The sequence below is a fragment of the Numenius arquata genome, chromosome 16, assembly GCF_964106895.1.
Source record: "Numenius arquata chromosome 16, bNumArq3.hap1.1, whole genome shotgun sequence".
NCBI classification, from domain to species: domain Eukaryota; kingdom Metazoa; phylum Chordata; class Aves; order Charadriiformes; family Scolopacidae; genus Numenius; species Numenius arquata.
This window is the reverse complement of record NC_133591.1, coordinates 4,842,263-4,865,028: the sequence shown is the minus strand read 5'-3', so window position 1 is coordinate 4,865,028 and position 22,766 is coordinate 4,842,263. Positions and strand designations below refer to the sequence as shown.

Here is a 22,766-nt window from a genome sequence, read left to right as displayed (position 1 = left end):
GGCCCGTTTAATCTGCAGCTGCACAACAGAGTGTTCAAGCAAAGAAGATGGGACGATGTGGGCATGGGACTGTTTTTTCAGGGCCAATGCCAACTTATATCAGTTTGAAGTTTGTCACACTACAGTCTCAGCTAGCCATTCCCTTAATTTCTCATATTGTTTTACTGCTTAAAGAGGTGGTACTTGGAAAGTTTTACGTATTTTTGACATACACCATTTCCCCACTTAATTCAGTCCTCTAAGGCTCCTATTAGGTAAGTAGTCATTTACTTATAGACAGAAAAATAACCTCATTACCCAGAATTTTTTAAAAAAGTTAATGGTGCAAGTCCAAATGAAAGCCAGGGCAGTCTCCAGCGCGCGTAGTGCTCCTGGTAACCAAAGCAGCGCAGCAGATGGAGCGTTCTCTAACTTCACTCCCAGCACGGAACTTGACGTGCAGGAGCCAAGACAGACATTTGTGTCTGGTAATGCCATCTGTGTCTGCAAAACCGCAACGCTTTCGCTGGAGTGCTTTTTGTTTGTAGGGAACACGTTAATGGTGGGTATCGCATACTGCAAACTCTTAGTATTATGAGAATGCTAAGAACAAGAATGAAATTAAACAATCCCATTTCTGAGCAACCACAGTCATTAATAAAGCATATTCACATTGATGATTCACATAAAAGAATGGGCAGCATGACACAAGTGACAGCACTGACATTTAACTTCACAATTGAACACGTTCTCTTTAAATAGGGCTCAAACCCTCTGGGTATTCACAGCAATAGCTGAGGCTAGTATCCATACAGGAAAAGAAGGGTCCATCTGAATTTCCAAAGATGGAGAAAGCTAATCTCTTGAGGAGTTCATATTTAAACTGGACAAGTTCATGGAAGAGAAATCTCTTGAGAGAGAAAACATAGAAACCACTTCCACCTCAGGACAGCCCCTGTCTGAGCTGCAGACAGTGGAAGTTCAGAAGATAATTTTAAGGGGCGGCATCACTTTATGCTCACGCTGATCTTACACTCTTCCTACGGCATCTACAACAGCAGCCAACAGCAGGTAGGTTACTGAGCACCACGGATCTTTGTCCCGATCTAGTACAACTTCTCTTGTACTCCTACACTGTCAATGTTTGTTATTGCTTTTTGTTGCTTCTTCAGACTGATGAGGGTTTTGTGCCAACAGTGCTGTAAATCAGCTTTCTTTAGTCTTTATGCTAGATGATGCTCACTAGCAACATCCTCACCCTCATCACTCCAGCCACACCACCCTTGCCTTTCTCTCTCACACATTGTAACTCCTTTTCCCCACATCAAACTCTATTGTCACATTTCAAGCGCTTACAGTCTTTCACTGTTTAGCTTCCCTCTACCTATCACATCTACTAGTTTATCAAGCTGTCAACCTCCACCTTCACTTTGCCAGTGACAGCAACCTCAATGGCTCTGAGTTCGCTTCTTCATCAGGCATCTCCTTCCTTTCTACCAGGCCATCCCCCACACACGGGAAAAGCTCCATGTCAAAATCTGTTGAATTGCTACTTCTCTAAAATCCCTCTTTGAAACCTACCATCTGGCATTTCATGATGCAAGTAGTGAACTGCAAGAATACACTGTTTTTTCTACTAAATTCTGTTAGTCATGTTGCTACCTTATCTTTAAGCCACCTCTGCCTTGCTTTGTTTACTTGCTGCATTTTTTTTCAGCATCTGGAGTGTGCCTGTTCTAAGAAAGGGACAGCTTTCTTTACTTCTTACCTTGTACAATCCATGCACCCTAAAGCCCTAAATAATGATTCAGTTTCTCAGCTCTAGCATATTATACATAATGTTATTTAACAGACTAACCACTTGGGAAGCAAGTTGCCAGGGTCCTATTTTCTGCCCTGCCTTATGGTGCGACCTTAGGCCAGTCACTTAGGACATTTCCAAATGCATATGTGAAATTTGGCACTCCTGTTCATATCCAGTTACCCTGACAAGCAGCTTACTTTTTTTTCCAGAAGGATAGAGTATCTTTAGCTTCCGCTGAAATCAATGGTGCTGAGCATAACCAGGCTAGGACCAGGCTTCCCCATGATGCCTACCACAGAGACTCCTCTATTACAGAGACCTTTACCTTCCACAATGTTTTTTTACAGAATGAGAGTAAATCACTTTCTGACTGCACACTCCTTTGTATATGTTATGTACGTATATGTTAGTACCAATCTATTTTAGACATTACAGTTTCAAAACAGTTCTGAGTGATTTGCAGAAGGTTCAACAGCAGAGCCTGGGATGCCACCAGCATTAGGTCTGCCCAATAGAAAATGCCTTTAAAACAAAAAGAGCAGTGAAGGGTTCCCAGGGTTATATGGTGATCATCAGCCACACATAGGTCAATAGCTATTATATCATTAACAGTAACACCTATTTCAGTTGTACCAATTCCTATGAAACTTACTGTGCACAAGTAGTTTCCTTTTCCAATCATCACATAAAAACAGCTTCAAGAAGATATTCAAACAGAAGAAACAGTGAGTTATACTATCACAACTGGCCCAAAAACTAGACCCAAGGCAGGCAGAAGCAAGACAAACTGCTCTTGTGTTTGGTCTCTCTGAACCCAGCCCACAGAAGTACCTTGACTACACTGTGTGAACTGTGTGACATATCTGTGTCCTGGGAAGTGATTTCTTTCAGTAACACTTTTGGAGAATTTACTATTTAAGGTCAGTCTGCCATTTTCAAAACAGATTTGCACTTTTCAAAGGAATTTGATTAAAGATTGTATTCAGCAAACTGTAGATTATTTCTCAATTAAAAATATTTAGAATGTGTTCAGAACTTCTAAATATTCATATTTAGAACAGAATATTCCTCTCTTAAAGACTGTACCACAGGCTTTAAGAACACGAAGTATCCATGAAGTTTTCAAATACAAAATTGTTCTCCTTAAAAGCTGGTACAGTCCATCAATAGATATTATGGAGCTCAAGCAGGTCAGTCACACCACCCCCCACTTCCTGCTCAGTGAAAAATAAATAAATCATTATTTCCTCTCCTACCAGCTTTAGAGTTCAAAAGGAGTTAATCAAGGAGGAGTAGAGCTTTTTTAAAGCTTTTTAAAGACTTGAACAAACTTACTTTTTCACTTTGGGGTATTTCATCTCTGAAATAGCATTGGTAGCATCCGTCTGTCTCTCCTTCAAATGCTGGGGCCACATATTATCCACCCAGTCGACTAAGTCCACCTGAAAGTCCCACCAAAATCAACTGTTAATCACTGAACACGTGGTAAGATATACTCCTGTTGGCTAAAACTCTAATAGTAACAGCAGCAGACACTCACAGACAGCAAGAACTTTGCTGTTCAGCAAAAGTCCTAAGGACCCAACTCATAAGGTGCAGCGCTTCATCACCACAACTCCACCCTTTGCAACCCAGAGCAAGGAAAGTTTTGCAGTCAATTTAACTGGGTGTAAATTCTGACCCGTGGGCACCTGTGAGCACCTTCTCTTGCAGCATCACCTGCTCTCTGTCTTCAAATGCATTTTTGTAGCCAATAGCCTAGAAATTGCATATATGAACATTAAGATACTAACACAGAAGAGATTATACTCTGCCAATAACTTACATTTCGAGGAACATTAACACCATTGTTCTGGCCAAATTCTGATTTGAGTAATTACGTTATCGCTTACTGTGCATTTCCTTCATTGTTTTACTTGGGTATAAATTCACCGAAGTTCTTGTCCAAAAGCCAAACTTTTAGGAAGTGTGAGCAGGAGAAAACAGCAACAACTGAGCAATTGGAAACATACTGCCAGCAAGGTGAGGAGGAGATGGAAACTGAAGATTGTTCAGGGACATTGAAACACAGCTCCTGCACCAGGTGCCAGAGCACGAACTGCAATCTGTCCGTCACAGCCACAGCAAGGACAAGCCTGTGACTCATTTTTGGGTCTGTTTTATGGTGGAGCCTGTGATAGCTCTCCAGAACACTCCCTTCTGGTTATGCAAGTGGATCACATGTGCCAGGTTTCAAAACAAGGGAAAACACCAGTCGGCTTGGGAAGTCCATCAAGGCAGGCTGTAGTGCTGTGTTTGGCCACAGTGTGGCTGCACATCTCGACCCAGCTCAAAAAATTGTCACGTGTGAATGAACCTCCATTTATGGGCCACTAAGGAGTGTGAGACTTATCCTAGGCGTTGGTGACAATGCTGTCCTCTGACTGTGTGTGGCAAGAATGGAGAAGTCCCACTCAGTCATGGTTAGCACCCCACTTAGCTCTTGACTGCTCTTGGCCCACCCAAGAGTGCTATTCCTATGAGTCAACTCAACTGTTTCTATCCCCAGAGGATTTTCATAGTAGAGCAATTAGCACATGAAATTCTTGCAGATTGGGCTGACCATTATCTATTTCTCCATCAGCACCAGGTACTGTTAATAACACACTCTTTGAGAAGAGGCAAAGGGAGATAATGCAGCCAGTAGAATAGTACCAATTTCATTAATATCACAGTTGTATGTGAAAACAAAACTGGTGGTTACTGCCCTGATTCTGAAATAATTCCCACATCCTGATACTACAAACTACAGTCTTTACACAACTGGGAACACAGATCAAGTATTTCTGCCTTACATGAGCTTCAAGAGCTCTGCAGAATTCCATAGATCCACTTACACAAATATACTATTCAACTAGTACCTGACTTTATGTACTGGACTTTCTTTGAGCCCCCAGCACCTTCTCGTCTATTCCCAAGTACCTAACGGGAATGTAAATCTCTCAGAGATCTAAATATTACTGGTTTTACAAACAATTGTGCGCTCAGTCCATATTAAACAGATATGAAGTATTCATTTATACATGGTAATAGGTACCTAATTGCATTTTTCAGTCCTAAGCACTCAGGAAATCTGCACAGATGTTTTAAAAACTCATTGAGCATGATGTGCTTGGGAAAACTGGGATCAACTGAACACCAGAAACTCCCCAGAGCACTTCCAAACTGCCCACTAGTGTCTGAATGACAGCAAAAACCTGCACAAACTTCTAAATATGTGCTTAATATTCAATGTGATATATGCATAACAGAACACAAAAGCCTATTTAAGAATTACTTCTGCAAATCAGCAATTAGAGCTGCCATCTATTTTTGACCTGTTCAGGCAGAAGTGTGGTGTTCGTATTGTCTGCGTAGGCAAGAGATGTCCCCAGTGAAAAAACTGCTGGTATAACTAGAATAGCATTTAGAAGTGAGAAGGAGAAAAGCATCTGAAAACAAAACATCATAGAGTTATAGTTTCACACCCAGCAGTGCCACGAGCAGATACAGAGGGAACAAGCAGCGCACGCTTTCTACGTTGGGAAGTCCCTTTGTTCCCTGAGCAACCAGGACCGATGCCCAAAGTCTCTGCCGAGCGTCCCGAAGGGATACTCTGAAACCTCCAATGCCATTTCCTCCATCACTGTATTACTGAGTTGATGCGTTAATCCTCACCCACACGTGGCTACATTTTAGTGATAAATGAAATCATCTTTACTAACAAGATCATGGTTTCACTGCTGGTAACTGCATTGGGAAACAAAATCCCCAAAGCCCTCTACCTTTAAAAAATGTGTACAAATCTACACCCTTCCTCTGACACTGCCAATTCTGACACAGCAGTAATTATCTTGATTTAATTACATATAGATTTCGATGTTTAATACATGTGTTTTCAACTTTTTTGCTTTGGAGTCCCCTGAACATTTTTTAGTTAATAGGGGGGTTCATAGATAAAGAATTTAAGCTTCCTGATAATAGCTTTAAAATTCCTCCTCCTTAGAGGAGGAAAAACAATAGACAGGTATTTAATTTTGGATGGAATTTCCCCTAATATCTTGAGAGAAATTGGTTATCTGTGCAAACTGCATGATTAAGAGCTCATCAGGTACCTAATTGCTATAAATTAAGTTCCACTGTCAAGGAACTTTCCATCTAGGTAAAAATGAGATCCTAACACTAAATAGACAGGAGTTGCAGGTTCTTCACATCACCTTGTTTAAACTTCATGTTTTATTTCCTATGAAGTAACTGGTGACTGGGAAGAAGCTGAAAATAAACACCATCACCCCAGGATCCCTTACCACATTGGGACGCTTGACGATGTTCTCCAGTTTAGTGTGACTGAACTCCAGGCTGATGACATTGTAGAGTTTTTCACGCTGGGCTTCTGGTGTCTCATAGTATCTCACAAATTGAGACATGCTCATTTCAACACCTTTCTGCGTGTTCACATCCATCACGTCCACTATCCGTCGGCTTCCTGCAAACACACAGAGACACTTTCAAAACATGTACCTTTGCTTTATTTATGATATATATTATTTTTTATATACATGTATAAATTTTCAACTACTGCAGGGAAACTGTTACTAGAGGATGAGAGACCAGCATCAGTCCCTCCACAGGTCCTGAGCAGCTTCAACAGTGAGCAGGTAACTACCTTGGAAGCGGACTTTGTGCCCAGCATGACACTGCACAAGTCACCTGGTGTCTCTCTGCTTCAGAGAGATGGAGAGTTTCCTCCTTTACATGAATTGACGTGAGCAGAAGTACATTAAAAACTATGAATGAAGAAGCGATATAATATGGTAGCAGGGGGCCTGCAAGACAAATAGCTCTCCAAACCATGCTCTGCAATTTTCTAAACATCCATATGCCTCTCAAGATGCTTTTGCTCGTGTACAAAAATTATCCATAAAGAGCAAACTGCCTTACATCACCGGATGCTGTAAACTGCTGAACACCTTATACAGATTGCTGAGCATTCTCGATTCCAGTCGTCGTCAGTGGAGACGAAAGCACTAAACGCCGTAGAAGAGTGAGCCCCCACTATGGATCTCAGAAAAAACTACAGGGCGTACTTTCAGCTTCTTGAGTGGCAGACATACAAGTCTCATTAGCACCAGAATGTTGAACAGCAGTTTTAGTCGAGCCTTCAGCTTTACACAGATTAATCCACAATCTTCTTTTCGGCCAACTGGAAGGTTTCACCTCTCCCAGCAATTTCATCATCCTAATTAGCAGTTCATTTGTGTGTGAGCGAACGGGAGCCCATGAGAGACATGCCTCATTTCCAGGAGAGAAGGATTCCAGCAAACAAACTCGCAACACTTCCAAAAAAATCACTCCAATCCCATTTTCGCTGCCGAAGAAATAACTCAAAATAAATTGCATTAAACCAAAATGGAGGACTCGATATATGCCATCAGAGGGAATTATTACTAATTACAGCACCTGGCCTATTGTGTGCTTGGGAGCAGTGTTTCAACAGGAATGATAGTTTGGATTACATCACTCCATTAAAAACATCCTTAGCCACTGATAGCAATGACAGTGACAGATGCGATAATGATTCTGGAAAGGAACTCAAGACCATAAAGCTTTGTAATCAAAAAAAAATTTATACAGTGTAAACCTGAAATAGTCCCACTGGCCTGGCAGTCAAACTCTGCACTACACGGCCAGTCAACAGGATTTCATCCTTCCTCTGAGCGGGAGACTGTCCCTAGTGTTGCCACCTTGAGGCAGGATAGGGAGAAAGTTTAGATACATGTGTAAAAGCACAAGAGTCCTTAAATTTGGTATTTGCATGTTTGAAACAAAATACAAAATACTTTTAGCTTGGGGTGTTTTGTTGTTATTTGTTTTTTAACTGTTAACTTAACTATCTAGGGGGAAAGTCTTTTTTCAACTCAAGAGGTTAGCAACTGGGATGAAGTCCTGTTAAACAGCCCCTGAATAAAAGCCAACCTGATTTCTGGCCTCCAGTGCCTGGGGATTAAAGCAGTGGCTACAGCCCAGAAGGGTTAAATAGTCAGATACCAAAAAATTATATTTGAAGGACTGCATGGCAGCATCTGGGATCTGCCATATTATGGTCTAGGTTTGACCTCAGCTTTGCTGGAAGCAACATCCTATGGCCTCTCAATTATCCTTTCTGGAAAAAAAAAAAAAAGAATCAGCAGCTACCTGATGAATCAAAAATATGAGGTCCAGTTCAATAGCAGTTTTGTTAAATGTACATGATTATCAATTACGGGCAGAAGAGCTAAGATTTGAATTGATAGTCTCTTGACTTCCAAATTAAAGAGTAATTTGAGGGGATGTTTTTCTCTTAAACCACAGTACTATCAAACAAGCCAATACATAATGATTCCTGAAGTACCGCTCGCAAAATTTGAGACGTATAATTACAGGTTAACAGCCTCGTGCTCGCTGCCCACTTCCGAGTGGTTCTGGCTTACTGCCAACTTCAGCTCTTCTTTCCTGAAAAGATTATCAGCTCTTTCTTCTATTTCCTGTCCCTAGGAGAAGGTTAAAAAATATCATCCAGGAGGGGAGACAGGTAAAGAACAAGGGAAAGACACACACAGAGCCTCCAAAAAGCAGTGGCAGGCTGAGATATCTCAGGTCAGGCTGGATTGCTGAACATTTCCAACATGCATTTTACTTGATGTACCATTTCTGTTAACCATTTCCTAGATATCCTCCTGCCACACTCTCACCCTGTCCTCCAAGAAGGGACCCCACTCAATGAAGCCCAATTCAGCCCACCGAGTCCCTGCAGGACCCCAGCGACCCTGGCAGCCTCTTGCCCCTCATACAGGCAGGCCATATTCCTCACTTCCAGCTCATCACTCGCTGCATGTGGAGCAATGTATACCTTCATCTCTAACTGGCAAAAGGCACCTCTTACTGCTTACACGGAAAGCTTCAGTGCACCATGGATCACCTCATCCTTATTCCCAGGACTTTTTCCTACATAGCCCTTGACTGGAGAATGCCTGGACAGTGCAGGATTAAGAGGCGTTGTTTCCTCTCCCACAGCAGATGTGACTCAGGGGTGAAGTGGCGATGCCAGGGTTCACTAGAAGGGATTTTACAGCCTAAAGAAGAAACATCTTCCTCCTCTACTGCTGCTTACTCATCAAGCACAAGTGAATCCCCAAAGGATCACAAAGACAGTAACTAAGAAACAAGCTAGCGCCATCTTTGACAAGAGGAACAGACAAAAGCCAGGAGGAGAGGGAAGAATCAGTTGCAGAGATGTAAGCTGGAAAATCAAATCAGTCAGAAAGAGCTACTTTAGAATTATGCTTCATTTGAAACCTTAAAAAACCCCAAGTTACTCCAGCCCACATATTAGTAAAATCCACAGTAAAACTAAGGGGGAGAATAGCATGTATATTATCTGTTCCCTTTATTTAGAGGCCTAGTGACCAAGATGCTGTGAAGATTTTAACAGATAAAATTCTATAACACTGCTATATGCTGCAATATCATATTTTTTTGTACATTGAAGTCCCTGCCTCCCACTGCCCACCCTGTACAAGTCAGTTTGGTGCAGAGATTTGCTCCTCTCTGTTCTAGGCTTCTCGGCAAAAATATTTTGATAGCAAGAGGGAGGCAAACCTTGTCCTCTAGTCAGAAAGAGAACTGCGCTTCGTGAATGCAAGTTACACAGGCACCTTCCCTGCATCAGCAAACGCTTTCACAAATCACAGCTTTACCAAGTCCACCCCAGAGAGAGGCTTCAGGAGCGACAGGCTCCAGCTCCAAAGTCATTCAGCAAAGCTCTCATCAGTCTCCCCTGCAGAATTTGCACCCACACTTTGCTTCACATATAGAATATTGTAACGATTTATCAGAGAGGGAACAGTGAATGGAAAATTCTGGGACTGTAATAATCTCCTCTGGGGTCCAACAGTTGCCATTTCCCATTTCTAAAAAGGTGAAGCACCTTCCCCTGCCTTGACCTGAAACAGCTTCAGGCTTGCTGCCAGACTCCAGCCTTCAAAATAGCCCATTCTTTCCCCTGACATGGATTTAGTATTGATACTGGGAGCAGTGGAAGCAAGAGGCAGTCCATAAGCAAAGCAAACATGAACCATGCAGTAGAATACAAGAAATGCACAGGAGGTGTGAATCAGAGGTGAAAATTACACCGGTGTTCTCTAAGCTGCTGTCTCTTCCCCAGGGCACCACCGGCAGGAAAAGGTGCAACTCTCCCACTGCAGAGGAGGGTTCTGTAAGAATAATTATCAAGGCTACCCATTAAGAGCATAAACCTAGCCTGGGGAATTATTTTAACCCTTTGTGACTGAAGTAAGGTCTGTGCCCAAGGTACATTATGGTGCCTACAACCAGAAACCAACCTCAAAAGCGGAGGGACAAGCCTGCTGGTCTTGTCTCATCTTTATGCTTCTTACAGGGAAAAAAAAATCCTTGGTTTGTAAAGGAGGATTTTTGGCAGAGCCTTAGGAAATCTGTTAGCTTCACTAGCGGGTTAATTGTACCTAAAGACTGAGGCTTTGACTTGCATCCCAGTTAATCCCTCCGGAGCTCCCGGAGCTGGAAAGCACGTATTCTTCTGCTACCCACAGGAGACTCTTACAATATCCCATACGAACTGGGAGGGCTGTGAACCGGAGCAGAAAGTCGTTGCTCAAGTGGAGCTATTCACGACATTCCCTGCATTTCAGAGCCAGGGTAAGAACAACTTAAGAGAGATGCGCACCAATACCATTGCTTCCAGATCCAGCAGAGGGCACAGAAGAACAAAAGGAAATCAGAGTCCAGCTCGGACACTTGCACACATCTCCGCCGCACACTTCCCAGTTGGTTTTCTCACCCAGCAGTTTCCCCAGCACAGCCTGGTCCACCATGAAGCAAGGATGCCCAAGCCATCCAGCCGTGCTCTGCCCTTCCTCTCTACCCTCCCTCGCCCAGGTATCTGCCCCCCGCAGCTTCCCAGTACACGCCACGCTGGCTGCAGAGCAGGAGCCTTTTCTGTGGGGTTAAATTCTTTCCTCCTTACAGACATGTAAAGCCAGGAGTACCTGACATGCACCTTCCCTCTCCTTCCCCTCTTCAGTGTCTGCAGCTTTATCATTTGGTATAAAACTGCCAAATTGCAGTAACCTATGTTATTAGTTTTTTTTCACACAACAAAAGGTAATGTATTTAGAGCACGTTGACAGGAAAAGCTTAACCCAGCAAAAACTCTTAAGGCTTAATGCTACAGGACAAGACTAAAGAAAGAGGCTCAGGGCAAATAATGTGTTTTAGTGGCATTATGTAGAATCAATTAGTATCCTTGCATCTACCCAAAATGTAAACTGTAATTTTCAGTGATTCTTTGAAACTTCAGCCAGAGGAAACCACAAGGAAAAAAAAAATATCCATATACAAAGAAACATTTTACTTCTAATTTCTATACAGTGTCCAAATGCATTAACCTATAGGATAAACATACTCCAGGTAACTGAAAAGACAGAGCTGCCACACAAAGAACAACTACAGAAAGGAAAATAATACAAGTGCTAAGGAAAGTGGGACGGGATATAACTTTGTTGAAAATCTTACATTTTATTTATCTATCAAATCTATTTTAAGAGTATTGATCGTATCCTAAAATGTCTTATAATAAAATATATTTAAATGTAACAGATAAAATGTAGGGAAAATTATATAAAAATAAATAATTTCATGTTAATAGCATTTTATAACATATTCCACGCTATCAAGAGCATCTTCGCATACTAAGAGTCCTACAGAAATTCAATTATTTCGTTAAGTGACATGTTAATCTGGCAATAGCAGAGTTCTTTATTTTCCTAAAGACAAGTACAAAGGAGCACTGATTGGATCAGTGCAATCTATTCTCCTTTTCTTTTTAGGAAAGCTGCCTGTGACGCAGAACCACACCCCAACAAGGAAAGGACAATTTAGTTTCTTATGGCCTTATTTACATTGTAAATTCCAAGCTACACTGTGTTGTGATGTGCTCCCCCAGTAATATTAACGGTGGGAAGATGGAGGGATGGAGCACAGCTCACCATCAAGGAGAGGTTTTGGGAGATGGCTGCAATGATTCAAAAGCTTCTCGAAGGTCTCACCTCCCCTGTCCTGGCTGTGCAACCCTGACCTTCTCCCGCTTTGACCCTGGCATTCCTCCAACCCTGGGGCAAGCAAATGAAGATTGTTAAGATATCAGGAAAATATTTTCCTTTTTCTGTTTTTTTAGTGAATTATATCAGCAATCCGGCAGCTCTCCTTTGGTCCAGACTGATATTTAAAGGTGTCCCATCAAAGGGTTGGCAACACCACAGCACATCTAGTATCTACACTTTAATGAGGACATCTTAAGATGTATATAGCTGTGATTACATCAGACCTCCAGAATATGCTGATATTAATATATATATATTTTAGGTAAAGGCATAGCTACACTTGAAGGTCATTTTGGACTAAGGTAAATTATGACACTAAACCATAACAAGTACCATGAAATATTTAGGATTTTGGGTGCCATCCCTCCAGAATAAGACAGCTTTTTTCTAGTTTGGATGAGCTAAAGCAGAGGATGCTTATTTCAGAAAAATGGTGTGACTATGGGGAGTTATTCTAAAATAGCTGTTCTGGTTAATTTTCCCATGGGGACAACTAATTTTTAAATGCAGTTGTAGGCAGAGGCTTTGAGATGACCGCAACCACATCAACACATCAGTCCAATTTCACTTTCATGTTTTGACGTCATGGAAATACATTGAGAGGTTGAATTTTTATTATAACGTTCATGCAAAGTGGATTTACTGCTGTTTATATCCGGACATGAACAAAACTGTTTTTAGCAAAACTGTTCCAGTTTAACTAAGATTTTTTTTAAAGAGTTTGACTGTGTTAGGCAAAGGACAAACTTAAAGAGAGCTCAAACAGGAAGCTCAGCTCTAAAAATAGAAATGGCTTTACTTCCAAAATGGCAAGTCAGCGGACATGCTAAACATAGGCAAGGGGCTGTTATAATATTTCATTTTTATTTCTAAGAGCCAAAAAAAAGCATAAAGAGGGAGCATCAAATACCTTATTTTTATTTATTTTATTGCACAGAAGCCCTAATCATTGATCGAGGCTTACTCATCAGGCACTTTTCTGATGCACAGCTCCCCAGTGGAAACTCACACCAGAGGTAGAAGCCTATATCCATCACGTTTTACCCAGCACTGGTTAGTGCTGACAGCTAAACCACCATTAAAAAAAAAAAAAAAAGAAAAAAAAAATGTATATTCTTCCCTCTCTCTGCAAGGAAGGAAGACAGTGAGTTTTCTGCCAGTTCAACTTTCTGAACCACCTCACTGCAAGAAGGAGCAAAGCCCGTGCCAGCACACAGGAAGGGGACAGGAGAGCAATGCCAGGAGCGGGGAGAGAAGGAAGAGAATGAACAGGACACCAATTTAGACTTGCTTAATTGGTATGGCAAAAAACCAAGTTGTTAGATACAGTGGGTAGCACAAAGAATAGAGACACTATACCAGGGCATATAATAGGCAGCAATAGCAAAAACTAGATGCCAGTTTAGATGACAAAAAGATGGTCTGGCACCAGAGCACGGTACTGGAATTAGAGGGACAAGTTTCTATTTCCAGTCTATAAGAAACACTGGGTAAGTTTTAACCTCTCTCTGCCCCAGGTCCTGGTTTCATGATACAAACTGTTCACCAGTACTCAAGAAACTGATGAAGCTTAAATAATTTTTTTAAGCGGGGTCAGCTCCCTGCCTCCTTCACAGCACAGTTCCACAAACACCAGGGCAAGGGATGTGCACCGAGCACCAGCGCTGGCGGCCTCTGTGGGAAATCATACAGTGACACCGAGCCATAGCCCCAACGTCCCCCTCTGATATTACAGACTGGAGCTTTTCTTCTTAAACAATAAGCTATTTAAGAGGCACAAACCCAGTGTGCGTTAAATGAAGCAATGTCCTCTGAAGGTCTGCAGTACGCCACTTTAACAGAGAGAGATTTCTACTTTATACGTGCATTGCTGCACCTTAGTATTGGTGGATGCCAAAGTCCCAAAGGGTTGCTTCAGAGCTGCTACAAACCACTTCAGTTTTCAACAAATTAGGTAGAGCCCTCAGACTGCAGGAAAATCACTAATGTAACCTCCACTTGAAAAAAAAAAATCCATTCAGAAACTCTGAAGTCTAGTTTCCAATTTTAATTCTGCCCAGGAGAAATGCAGCACAGCTCCACCATTTCATAATCCTTCCTAGACCTGAGCAAACAGGGAGCAGAGAGAGGAACAGTTCAGAAATCACATTACGTTGTCTGATCAACAGAGAAAACTGCTGGTGTCCCACAAAGAACTAATAGAGCCCATGACAAACAAACAAAAACCCACCTGTCAAGTCCTACTGGTCCTGCTTACAGCAAAGTGTGTTGATCTCTCTGTCATTATTGGTTCAGGGTTGGTAAGAGTATCCTAAGAGCACTTGCTCAAGTCTGGAAGGATTTATCTGTACTTTCTCACAAGCTACTATGAGATTAGGGAGTTGAATGAGTTCTGCACAATACAGTACATCCCAGAAAGAGGGATATAAAGAAAACAGGAGAGGTCGCTCAAGGGAAAAGAAAGAAAAAAAAGACAAAAGGATGAGCCAATAAGTCTTCAGCGCTGTACTTGGAAAAGAGAAACCTGCTAGACAGAATTGGAATGAACTGCTTCAGTAAAACAGCACTTTTTCTTTTTTTTTTTTGCATTGTCCAGATGTTTCCTCTTTGTAGTTCTCACATTTAAAAAGAAATGCAACAGCTAACTCACACCAACAGTACAACATCCAAGCTCAGCCTCATCTTGCAAGGAGCCATCCTTATCTCCGGTCTTCAAAGTGCTCTTGGAACCCCTTGTTCCTCTCAGAGAGATGTACCATCTCTTGTGGATCTGAGTCCCTTGATGAACTTAGGGTATGACCTGCAGGATCCAGAGGCTGAGGTACCCTCAATCCGAATCCTCACAGGCTGAAGAACGTGTTCACAAGTTGTTTTTTATAAAACTACAGACATTGGCCTTCCAAACCACAAGAACAATGAGGATGCTTTCATTAACTCAGTTTTGGTTAATACTCCAACAGTCCCACTTACATGAAAAGGAAAAAGCAGGACCCAGAGAGCAAGCCAGGCACAGATCACACTGTGGGGCACAAAAACCCCCATGAGCAACAAGAGGAGAAATCTTACTATGAATGGAAACATCCCATACGAGTACCTTCCCTCCCATGAGATCTGTGTTGACTCCTCTCCCCTAGAAGAGCCTTGTCCACTGTATTTTGAAAAATGCATAATTTGGACACTAGGAACAGAGCAAAGACCTCACTGCTTCCTCCTTATCCCTCCACATAAGATTCCTAGAGATACAGCAGCTGCTGACTCCTGACTCAGCTCTTCCAAACATGGCACTCCCATTCACAGGGCAAATCCCTGCACAGGGGGAGAACCATACGTCTTAATCAAGACTTAGATGCAAGTCTGAGGGCAGACTTTTGCACTTCCTTTGAAGAGCCTGTTTAATTTTGGGCAGCACTCCTTACAACGAAGTTTCTCTAATGAGCCTCCCTCCTAACTCCTCTCGGTCTCCAATTTCAGAACTTCCTTGAAACAAATGGAGCGTTGCTCTATAGAAAAAGCAACACTAGGTCCCTATTCACCAGAAATGATGGAAAGTTTTCTGAACTGCAGTGTGTGGCTGCTTTGTCCTTCTTTTGTATCTGCACGGCTAATTTTCTTTCACGGGATGGAGAACTGTACATTGATTAAGACAAAATTTCCCCTACTTGCCTGCAGACCACACTACGAGCCTCTCAACTGGCTTTGTAGTTCAATGTGAATTCAACCATGATACGATTTTCAGAGCAGATCAATTTGAGAGGGGGAGCAAACACGCGGGAGGAATGAACCAAAAAATCACTAGGAAGTAGTTACTCACAGGCAGTTACCTGGTTTGCTTTCAGCTTTTTGGAGCAGCTGCTAACAAAAAGCTGAACACATTTGCACAGCCAACTTGGGAGCTATTGTGCTAACGCACCAGAAGAAATGCATGCTAATGTAAAAGAAATGTTTTACATGGTCTCTGCCCTCCCTCCTGCCTTCACCCACCTGATCTGCAGTCACCACCACCACAATTTTCTCTTCTTCGAAGACACCACTCATGATTCTTGATTCAGTACTGAATGAAATTTATACATATGTATATGTATACATCTATAAATGTGTGTGCAGTTTTTAATATATACATAAATCACATTTTATGAACCCAGAATAATCATTACCTACATTGTTTGCATCTCTTTCCATTCCTCTTTCATTATCACCTACTTTCAGAAGCATGGATTAGGGGGTTCTTGTCTTTCTGTGAGATACCTGGCATATATATTCTCATTTTAGTTGGAGATCCTGGTGAGTATAGCAGCATATGCATTTAACAGAACAAAAATGGCTAGATGAAAGATACAGAGCCTCACGTAGCTTATGGCTGCTACATACACTTGACGGGCAGTAATCCTTTCTGTCCCAACTGAATTTAAATTATTTAAATCAGCCTGCTTACATTAACTAGTAAGGGAATTTGTTCCACCCCATCACAGTCCCCTGCACAGAAAAGACTACAGCTCACCACATCCAGTACATCATTTACAGTTTACAGGAAAACTAGAAACTGAGACTCCCCAAATTCTGTTTCCAGCACCGCACTGAATAGGCACCTGAGCAGTTCCCGTCACCTTTCAGCCCAGTTTCCACCTGGGAGAAGACAGCCACACTATTTACTGTGCACTGTGGAATTGCAGTTACTCCAAGTAACTGCATTGAGCAGAGTAACTGCATTGAGCAAAAGTTGTGATGCCAAACTTCAGAAAACTTGCTTAGCTCTCTCCCCTGTGGAGAAAAACCACTTAACAGCCAGTGAAATACTCCTCTTCCACTGATTTTAAAGAAAGCGCAGTTGCTCACTTTACTGTGGTATGATGAAGTCCTGAACACATTCCCCACCTAGTGAATAAACCACGAGCAGATGTATGACAGCACACAGCATTTCCTCCAGAACCAGTACTTGTCAGCAGCACAAGGGAAGGCTGACCTGCACTTGCAGGGCCAAAACCTGCTATTTATAGGGCTTTTCTCTTGCAAACATGTGAGTTTTAATGATGCAATTTATTCTATTATCTATCTCCACTGACACCATGATTATAAACTCATAGTCGAGGCAGAGACCTTCACACATATTTCTTTAAACACTCAATTTGCAACTGAATTTTTTGGCTCAGTTCCTGTTCTTTCGGTGTTTCTAATGAGAAGGCAAAATCCAGCAATAATCAGGTATCTCTTCAGCTAATCCTGTTGCTTTCTGTGCTGGGAGATGTAGAGCCTTGGTTTCCCTTTCACCCTTTGTCTTGGAGATCAAAGCCTGCTGCCAGGTCTTTAAAGATTTGACAGAATCACAGAAATCAAATATTGAAATGATCTATTAGGTCCCATCTTGTGCATCATCTCCTTGGGCCAGATGAAGATTGCTCTCTGCAACTGTTTTCGGAGCTTTGTCATGTTTGCTTTTTACTGCCATATCTCAATGCACAAATTTTACCCCAATTAAAAGCTTTGCTGCTTTCAACTTTGCTTGGATTCTTTATACAAGATGAAAACACCAAAGCCTTTCAACACAGTCTGTGAACACAGCAATGAATGAAGGGAACCAAACATTTTCTATCCGTGTAAGCATTATGGCCCAGTCCAGTCTACAGCATCAGATTTTAATAGCAAAATACATGACTAATGATACATTCTTCACTGCTCCTACACTTGGTTTTTTTAATTCTATAAATAAACCCTTTAGTTAAACAAAATCAATCAGTGAGTTTATGTCAGTTGTTGGACCACCCCATGAATAGCATAAGTCCTGTACTTGCACTGTTCCCACTGATACAATGCCCGGCTGGGCACGGTGAATTCCATACAACAATGCTGCTGATCCTACAGAAGTGACCGCTGTGGTCACAACTTTAACCTCTTCAGCCCAGGGATCACAATAACTGAAAGTCTCTTTTCTTCCTTACAATCCACAGCGTGTTTTGAAATCACCCCTTTTGCCACTAGCCGGGATTGCAAGCTCGGCTTTGAGGGTGTAAGCACAGCCTGGCACACAAAGCTACACCAGGCCATAGAGAGAGGAAGCGAGGCACACCATGGACCCAGCAGCACCACTTAGGTTTATTTAGTGGTTTATTTAGGTGTAAGTGTATAAGCTGGGATTCAATGGCGATAGACCGCCAGCCCGTGGCACGCAAACTGAAGACAGGTCAGCTAAAGATAAAAAATAAAAGCAAATGCATGTAGACTAGGCATTACTGTTTAGATACAGACACCACGCTTGTCCAGGGACTCCACACCTACCCAGGGAGTTCCTGGGCATACTGTGACAACTCAGGAAGACAAAGGCAGTGCAGACATCAATTACAAGTCAAAGGGCGACACACTGCAGATGCCACAGAAAAGCAGATACCCTTTTAAATTCAATCAGTGCTGACCCAAGCAAACCACTAAAAAAAAAAAAAAGTAATCAAAGAAAGAGAGAGGAGCTCAGATGGATGCGTACATTCATATATGCTTTGTCTTTCTCTCTCCTTTATGCGTTTCATAGCTTCTAAAACAACTAAATGTTCCCTTCTTCAGCTTGTATGATGTCCATGAAGTGTAATAGAAAGACAAAAATCAAACAAATGAAAAAATGGAATGCTCTGGCTTTCTGACATCAAAGACTAAAGCAAATGATTACATTCAATCCTTGAATTCAGGAGCAGCAAAGGCTAGAGATGGCCAATAGCAACCACAGAAGCCCTGGCTTTCAAACAGCTTGCTCAGCAAGGCAGTTACCTTTCTCCTTGCTCAGTCCTAGGTTAACCTCAGCAAGGGTACTCCATTTGTTCTTTAGTGTAATTAGCATAAAGCATTCACACAGGTAAGTATTTTCAGAGATTCAAGTAAACACATATGGGAAAATGCACTTCTTTTCTGCCCATCTGTAACAGACACCTCTTCATGCTGTGGCCCAGAAGCACGGGCAGAAGAGGCCAATACAAGAAGCTTGGAAAATATAAATTATTCTTGAGTACCCTTGAGATGCACCGTTTACTGGCTGGAAGATTGACTCTAGTTAGAAAAAGAAATGGACAATGGGGATAAGTTCTCTGAGCTTCTGGGAGCCCTTAAGACAAGGGAGTAGGAGAAAATGAAAGAAAAAAAAAACAAACCATAAACCAAGATACTATGCAAACCTAAAGACAAAAAGTTTTGGAATAAAACCAAGCCCCAATACTTAGTAGCTACTGCTGTACACTTGGTTTTTAAGTACTCCATATGCATATACTAATTGCACCATCAATACACCAGCATGGCATGCCAAGAGTGAAAAAATAAGGAGCCTGCAGAAATAACACTCGTCAAACTTTTAGTGCAGATGTTTAAGGAGATGTTAAGAGGGCCAATGACCCTCTTAATCAAATTTTAAATCAACTTACAAAAAAATGACAGTGACATTCTGTCCTTCAGAATTAGCAACCAAACCCACCTTAGACAATGAAATTACACAGGTTAGTAGTTATTAAATTACAACAGAGGGATTTTTTTTTCTTTCAAGAGTTGTCTTAAGTTCCTAGGCAGGCCAGTAATTCCTCTCCTCTTCTCCATTTGTGTTTTTGGCTCACAGCCATTTCAGACATCAGACAAATTCCAACTGCTGAAATTAATCCACTGGCTTGGGTTTAAAAAGTATCCAGGATATCTTTTATACAGAGGTAGGAGTCTCATAATAACCATTTTCCAACTGTGCAATTTAGAGTGTTTGTTCTCTAAAGTAGAGCAACTGTGCAGGAAGAGTGTTTCATTCACACTCATTACACACAGGTGCACATTCATGCACACTAATGTACAGGTCATAAACGTTACCAAACTAAATCACAGCTGGGATCTGCATTTTTTAAACAATGAAACAAAACAAAACAAAAAATGCAACAAGCAACGGCAATGTTTCTTTGGAAGTCTGGCAACATACTAAAATAAAATAGACATCTAAGCCCAAGTAAACCCAAACAACAATCAAAAAACCCACCTTTTTTTTTTCCCTCCTTATTACTGCCACGGACTACAGTTTTAAAAAGAGAAATCAAAGAAGTTAGGGTACCAATTGTCATTATTTTCTTGTCACTTATAGGTACCCAAACATGGAGATAATACAACAGTCACGTTAGAAAGTAAGATTTCAGAATAATTTGAGACCAAGGTTCAGTAACTTCCTATGGAATTTATGTGCTTTGGAAAAACTCAGCATCATCTCTTTAAAATGCTCTATAACAAATGTGTTTCTCCCGATTTGAAGAAGAAAAGAGAACAAATGCCAGGTTTAAATAGCACCAGCATACTATAATGATGAGCACTTAAACAAAAAACAAGTTTACACAGAACACAACATTTTTCAAGCTATGTTCTCTCTCTATCAACTCCCACGCACATTCAGATGCAGAGAGTTATGATGATCCCATTTCACATTCACAAGACATCATTCCCCTCCCAGGTTCAGCGAGACGTTGAGTCAGTTTTGAAAACACTGTGCTTCACAAACGCAGATACCTGGAGGTTCAGGCAAGATCTGAGGAGTCTGCTAAAGGATGCAGGGCCAACCACAGGAAATATTAATAAAACAAGAATTTTCATCTGCTTCCTTTGAACATTAGATTGCGAGTGTAACACCTATTCAAGCTAAAACCAGGAAAAAAAATATCAGCAGTGATACGCAATAGGAAAATTGCTCACCAGTGTTTCCTGAAGTCATTAGTAGATAACTTAGAAACTTGGCATGGAGACAGGAATTGCCCCCATGTGCTCTCAGTGTCAATGTGGCTGTTAGATATAGCACAAATTCCACAGTGACAGAAGTGATTTCCCGTAAGAACCATGATTTTTCAGGTATAATTTAAAATCCATTTCCCAAATATTTTAGATCTTTTGAATCAAAGTTTCCACCTGTAATGCCAGAAGTCATCAACCGCATTAAAAAAAAGACAGCAGGTGACAATGTTCTTTACCAAACTAGGGGTTCAGTACAATGCCTCCACAGGGACTTTGTCCAAACACAATAAAAAAACACCCATGACGTGCAGTATCTGGCCCACGGCATATACAGGGATTGCTGAACCAGCTGTGAGAAACGGCACACTTTTACATTAGAGTTAATCTCAAAGTTAATTACGATTGTTATTTCTGCTCCATTGTTTTATAGATCTAATTTTATTTATAAATATCCTCTGGCTTTACTGGCCATGTACACAGGAATCTCCACCCCCTAATACTTCAAGGGCCATCAATCTTGAGGAAATGCAACTCCCACACTTCGACTGTTATACAGGAAAAACAATGTTGTTATGCAACACTACGCTGTTCCAAAACATCTCAACGTCAGACCCTCAACTTCAGCAGTTTCAGGGACAGAAACGGCAGTTTATCAGCTACGGAACAAATTCACAGAAAATTGCAAACAGGGTCCAGATAATGACAAGGTTTATACACGAGGCTCCTCTGCAGCAAAAAGAGGTATTTTTACCTACAAATGTGCACATGCAGGTATTTAGGAAATCCATAAGACTTAGGACTTCTAAATACCCTCCTATTATTTCCTAATTTAACTGCAGATTGACCAATAGAAATGCTACCAAATAGCACTTCTCTCATCACTTCTCTAACATTTTCTGCCAAAGTGGTTGGTTTGTTTGTTGTTTGTTTGTTTTTTCCCCAAGAAGTTATAAAAGGTCATAAATTAAGCAACATTGCCAAGTTTTGTTTGTGAAGGAAGGTTACCAGAGATAACCCCTCTCTCACAGATAACCCCAAGTGAACAGATTTGAGGCACAAGTTCCTCTCCCTGTTTTTCTTAGCTACATCTTTTCCAGACTTGATATTCCCACTGATTATTAAACTCAAGAGCAATTTCCAAAAATTCTTCTTTCAGCATGCAGCAATTGGGCTAATTTAAAAGATTGACTCCTGCCACAACACAGGTAAATAAAACCAGTAAATTCTAAATAGCAAGAATGCAGTTAAACGTCTCCGTGAAGGGCTGCAGCCAACACATCCGAAGCTGAGCTAGCTCCACAGTGACGACTTCACAGAGTGCGGTATCACTATTCAGTAACAATTTCAGATAAACGATAAATAACACATCCATCATCAGTAAAAGCAGATTTCAAAGAAACATACAGAATAATCTCCTACTTAAAATGTAGCTTTTCTTAGAGTTAAAAATATTTCTCTTGCAAAAAATTGCTAGGAAACATTTGATGACTACAGGCGCCACTTCTCTGGTTTGTGTCTTATCACAAAGACGGGCAGTTTGGAAAGCTTTGTGCTCAGTCTCTCTTAGCAACCTTTCCTCAAAGCACTGACCTGGCCTGACACTGATAAAGACTGTGGGGAGAGCACAGGCAAAAGGTGATATGGCTCCAATCGTACCTTTTACGAACAGATGCACTACAACAGATTAAAAAAAAAAACCCAGGAACTCGATCAATAGAGCTGCTGCTTTCCAGGATCACAAAAGTGTATGTAGGACACCTGTTAAGAGCAAAAGCATTCACTCTCTTTCAAACAGCCAATTATCCAGCATGAGATCAGAGTCTGGTCAGCACGACTACTAATTAGGGTTCTCCCAGCCTTTTTAATTTACAAATTGCTTCTCTGTGCCTTCTCCCAGATTCTGAGAGTTATCACAAATGTCTACAAACACAACTGGACAAGTATTTCAAAGCAATTCTGTCCTGTATAGACTTAATCCAATGCATTCAAAATAACTTACCCACTAATAGCTTCACATCTCTGACAGTGAAATCCGGGTCAGGCATCCTATAATTAGCAAAGAAAGC

General features: G+C 41.3%; 1 protein-coding gene across 1 annotated transcript in view; it reads right to left on the bottom strand.

The window, feature by feature from the left end:
- Positions 1-22,766, bottom strand: part of KDM2B (lysine demethylase 2B) — a 115,904-nt gene that overhangs the window by 81,888 nt on the left and 11,250 nt on the right. The window contains exons 4-6 of the mRNA XM_074159577.1: positions 22,700-22,746; positions 6,109-6,287; positions 3,119-3,225 (exon numbers count right to left, since the gene is read on the bottom strand). Coding sequence (XP_074015678.1) covers positions 3,119-3,225; positions 6,109-6,287; positions 22,700-22,746 — 333 coding nt within the window. The remainder of the gene's footprint in view (positions 1-3,118; positions 3,226-6,108; positions 6,288-22,699; positions 22,747-22,766) is intronic.